Source organism: Platichthys flesus, chromosome 7, assembly GCF_949316205.1.
Source record: "Platichthys flesus chromosome 7, fPlaFle2.1, whole genome shotgun sequence".
Taxonomy (NCBI): Eukaryota; Metazoa; Chordata; class Actinopteri; order Pleuronectiformes; family Pleuronectidae; genus Platichthys; species Platichthys flesus.
In genome coordinates, this window is record NC_084951.1 from 19,275,020 (window position 1) to 19,280,051 (window position 5,032).

General features: G+C 44.6%; 1 protein-coding gene across 1 annotated transcript; it reads right to left on the minus strand.

Moving 5' to 3' along the window:
- Window positions 1-1,315: 1,315 nt before the first annotated feature.
- Window positions 1,316-4,615, minus strand: LOC133956211 (E3 SUMO-protein ligase ZBED1-like). The gene is made up of 2 exons (XM_062391096.1): window positions 3,425-4,615; window positions 1,316-2,825 (listed from the first exon to the last, which is right to left on the minus strand). Exons 1-2 carry the CDS (start codon window positions 4,374-4,376, stop codon window positions 1,801-1,803), a joined length of 1,977 nt encoding a protein of 658 aa, XP_062247080.1. The 5' UTR covers window positions 4,377-4,615; the 3' UTR covers window positions 1,316-1,800.
- Between the last annotated feature and the right edge of the window lie 417 nt (window positions 4,616-5,032).

Sequence of the window (5,032 nt, forward strand, 5' to 3'; positions counted from 1 at the left end):
AGCAGATTGCCTGGCAATGGACTGACCATCATGTTGTAAGGAAGGGGTGGGGAGGGTGGGGGGGGGGGGGGGGTTGAGAGAAATAACCAGAGTGTAATGTAAGACAAGAGCGGCTTTCTTCGCAGCAGCTCGGAGGGGGGACGGAGTTGGCCGGTGTCGCTGCATCACGAGTCCCAGTTCCTCCATCGCGACTATCCTGGTCACTCCTGACAGATTATTGGAGATGGAAGTTGACGCGGGCTATTAGCTGGACGGTCCCGTTCCTGCATCAAGGAGAGAGACGCTGTTCCCATCCTTGGGTCTCATTTTGGGACTCGCTTCGCAGTGTGCTCCACAGCGGAGTGGACTCTGTGGGGAAAAGGGCCTCAGGCATTTGCACACACACACACACACACACACACACACACACACACACACACCCAAAGCATCCCCCTACATCCTTCTCCATCCCAACACATTTCCATCCTCACTAGGATCTCTTCAGGGTATTAGGAGGATGTTGGCCTTTTTTAGATCTTCTCACAACGAGCACAGTCGACAAGCAAAAAGCTCTTCAAGGTGAGACAACCAAAAAAAAAAAAGGTTAGAGGACATCAAAATGTGGAGACATCAATTATTCTGCAGAGAGCTAATGAGCAGCAGAATGCTGTTGTATTTAGGAAGGTGAAAAATCCACATTGTGAATTCTGTGGACATTTTGGGAAGAAAGACCCTGAGTGGACTCAATTATTAAAATAAAGTAAACATGTTGACAGGAGAAATGAAACTGTGTTTTGACTGCTGCTGTCAGGGGAAGTTCCCCTGTCTAAAGTTTACACAGTAAATGATAACGCCTCAGTGATTCTGCCCTGGATAGTGTGTATGTGTGTGTGTGTGTGTGTGTGTGTGTGTGTGTGTGTGTGTGTTACTGCGCGTTTGAATGTGTGCACTCTGCGATCAACTTCTGCTAAATACTAATTACTGAATACTTAGTACGGATGCCCTTTCTATTGGGTCCCTTTAGTATAAACATTCATTATGGCCCTTTTTCTCCTTTGTAGCTCCATCATCATTATTCCACCGCATCCCCCCCGAGGAGAGAGACAGAGCTGAGGCCGGGGCCGGGGCCGGACCAGGCTGGGGGAGACAACACTGTAGAACCAGAGCGCCAGGACCTGGGAATGCACACAAGTAGGGCTGGGCGATATGGAAAAAAATGTGATCACGATATGTTTTTCCATATTGATCGATCTCGATTCTTATCACGATATGTAGTTTTTGCAGATGCTGCCAGTGTGAGGGGCATCCTGAAGCTTGAAGAAACAAGAGATTCATGAAACTATAAAATAAAGTTTATTAACATAGAAAAAAGTAAACATGTAGGTCACACCCTCTGACACATTCAAGTGCTTTTAATTCTTAACTGTAAGACAAAATAAATATAAAAAACTAAACCACTATAATATAATACTATTTTTTTTAGGTATTGAAAAATGCAAAAATAAAAATATTTTAAACTTGTTAGGTAGGTTGTGCAAATCATTTGTAATTCCAAACATTAGTCATCTCCCTTTACAAAATAATATAAACTTTTACTTATTGAAACTTTATACAGTATAAACTAACAGCTGTGACAACTATCACATCAAATTGCTTTGGCTGGACAGTGAACATCTCAAGTGCAAAAAGAGTTAACATGGCCCTGGCACAAATACTACCTGAAAGATTAAATCTGAGCCAAAATTGCACAACATGTAAACATAGTAAACCATTCATAGTTATTCTTGTGCACTTGTGCACTAGTGAACATCATTTACCCCATTACAGGTTTTTTGCAAGAAAGACAAGTCTGTCCACCACGTCTGGCTTTAAAGCTGCTCTATGGCAGGACACAATATTGCCACTTGTACTAAAAGCACGCTCCGAGGGCGAGCTGGTGGCAGGAATACAGAGGTACCGCTTTGCCAGGAAGCTCACTCTGGGGTATGATGTGGAGTGGGTTTTCCACCATGCCAGGGGGTTGGTCTCACTGTCTGCTTCTGGAGCTAGCAGGTAACTGTTCAGTTCAGCCTCAACATTCTGCTCATCTGTTAGACTAGAGGTAGAAACAGAGTAAGACTTCTTGAAAAAGCTGCCCAGTGTCTTCTTCTGCATTTTGGCTGGTGGAGCTGAAGCTGCAGCATCTGCCCTGCCTCCCCCAAAACTGGATGTGAGAGTAGATTGCGTTGTGCTCTGACAGTTACCTAGGATCTGTGCCACAGCTCTGGATTTCACAGTCTCTACCTTGTCATCTTGGATGTAGCGGGTCTTGAACCGAGGATCAACAAGGGATGCCATGTTAAGGAGGTCATCAGTGGCAGCATCATCATATTTTTCATTCAAATAGGTGGTGATAGTGGTTTTGATGGCCTTGGTTAGCTCTGTGTCATCCTCTCCTGGCTTCAAGATCTCCTTATTGAAGAGCTGCAGGACAGGTTTCACACAAGAGACACTGACTTGTGTTTCACCAGAGAGGGCATCGGTGAACTCAACAAGTGGATTAAGGGCCTTGTGGATGGACTCCAAGACCTCGATGTCTTGCCATGAGGGAGCCAGGTGCCTTGTTTTTCTATCAGCAGATAAAACCTTTGAAATGGCCTTCTCCTGCTCCAGTACTCGTGCTATCATTGCATGGCGAGAACCCCACCTGGTAGGTGATTCTGTTATCAGCCGGTGCTTAGGTAGGTCGAACTCCTTCTGCGCAGCTGCTAGTTCTTTTTTCTTTTTCCAGGAGAATGAAAAAGCACCAACCACTTTTTTGCACACACCCATGGCTCTCTCAATTCTCTTGTCTCTCGCACTTCTCTCTGTAAATGAAAAAAGGTCATTATTATTTAAAAATTTGTTTGTGTCTTGTGATAATAAATCATAATATTGTCATGACATCCTTGATATGAAAATACACTTAGACTACACACTGGTGTTGTCCCTGTTTTTCCTCAATTTAAGTTGAGTACAGTGATTAAATAATAAACTCTTAATTCCAATACATCTTAGATCCAAAATGTTAGTTATAATAATAGAATTATCACCTATCAGTATCAATTGTTATCAGGTGATAGCCTGTACATTGAGGCATTTAGAATGTACACTGTTGCCCATAAAGTTGAAATAATTTAGTTTTCAGAAACATTCCTCTTTTTATTCCGATTTATACATATCAGTAATTACCTTTGACCAGGTGCAATGATTACATACTGAGTCCCAGTTACCAATTTTGAGAAGATATCAAGAATAAATCACATTGTCACAATCATTTCATCAGAAGAGGTAAAAAATAAACATTGTATTCCAACTTTATGGGCAACAGTGTATAAGGATACGAATCATTACACTGTGAGCTATTATTAGAGCTCAAAATTGAATGTTGGCATGAGTTTTTCCTTTGATATCATCATGAACTTACCAATGGCAAGGTGCAGCCGATGACCAAAGCACTGCAGCCGGGTCCAGTCATTGAGGGAAACAGCCTTGACAATGTTTGCCCCATTGTCTCTTGTGATGCACACCTGTCGGTCTTCCCTAAGACCCCAGGATTTGAGTGCATCCTCCAGCCCCTGGCTGATTATTTCCCCAGTATGGTCCTCTGGAAAGTATACTGTCTGTAAACATTTGCTGTGCAGAGCCCACTCCTCGTCAATGAAATGAATTGTAAGACTCATATATGGCTCAGATGTACGGCTAGTCCAAAGATCGGTGGTAGTGGCGAAGTATTTTACATCCTTAAGATGGATTTCCAGCTTACGACGGCATTCATCATAAAGCTGTGGCAGCGCCGTTTGAGAAAAGTACTTTCTGCCAGGGAGCTCGTACCTGGGGTCCAACACTTTGATGAGTTTCCTGAAGCCGTCCCTCTCCACTGTGCTCAGGGGCATCATATCTTTAGCCAAGCAATAACTAATAGCGCTCGTTATATTTTTAGCCCGCTTCGATTGTTTTTCATAAGGGGAAATGGCGGCAAAACACGACCTGATGGACTGCTGTTTTGCTAACTGAACAGAATCGCTCCCGTTAGCGATGCTAACGGGAGACGTAGTGGTCTTGCCTGTCTCTTGGTTTGGTGTCGGGCAAACTTGAGCCCGCAGAGTCAAACTCTCTGTATAATCACTGGGATGGTGCCGTCTCAGGTGATTGAATAGGTTTGTGGTGTTTCCCGTCCTGGCTGGTACCGACCGCCGGCATATTTTGCAGACCGGCTTCGACTGCTCCTCGTCATGTTTGCCGTATCCAAACCACCTCCACACAACTGACGTCGCGTTACCCTTTTTTCCGACAATCTCTTCGGTGTCGGGTGATGGAGTCATGTCGCTTTCACCTTCGGCATTATTTTTGCTGTCCCCGACTTCAATTTCACTCATTTTTTCTCCTTTTTCCAACTTCGTTGTCTCTTTTTGTCTCTCTCGCAAATGCAGCTACTCTCACGAGGGGAAGTGGGCGTGTCATGTCCTACCTGCAGACGGCAGCCGGCAGACTCCGACACTGTTGTTGCGCTTACTTTTGCCATGTGAGATCGAATACATGTCACAAGGAGATAATCGAGATCGATCAAAATTTTATCGCGATCCCGAATCGAGATCGAAAAATCGCCCAGCCCTACACACAAGTGATATTTGTGCGAGGAGATCAAAAAGCATTTACCTTTAGATGTTTCCCTGATATGAATATTCAACGTCCTTATTGAAATCTAATTTGGGTCTCCTTGTCTCAGGGGTCTTTTCATCAGTGCCTGTTGCCTGAGGCCACTGCTGATTGACAGCCAAACTTTAGAAAAGAGCAAGCAGGAAAAAAGGGGAGATCTGGTGGTGTTGGAGATGTGAGCGTTGTGGAGCCAGGGAGAGCTGGAACAGATGAGTGGAGGGGTACTGAGAGGGCTGGGGTGGGGGGGCCCGACAGGGGGGTGGGGTATTTAACCTCCTTGTGTGCATGCACAAACAGAATGCTGCAGATCATTAGGGCCAGGAGCGGGTATTCACGACAGCGGAATAGAGAAATAATCACTTCAGGTTTTTCTCCT

Coding starts and splice junctions, on each gene's coding strand:
- LOC133956211 (XM_062391096.1), bottom strand. CDS start 4,376: ATGAGTGAAATTGAAGTCGGGGACAGCAAAAATAATGCCGAAGGTGAA. Junction 2,826..3,424: donor TCGGCTGCACCTTGCCATTG/GTAAGTTCATGA, acceptor TTTCATTTACAG/AGAGAAGTGCGAGAGACAAG.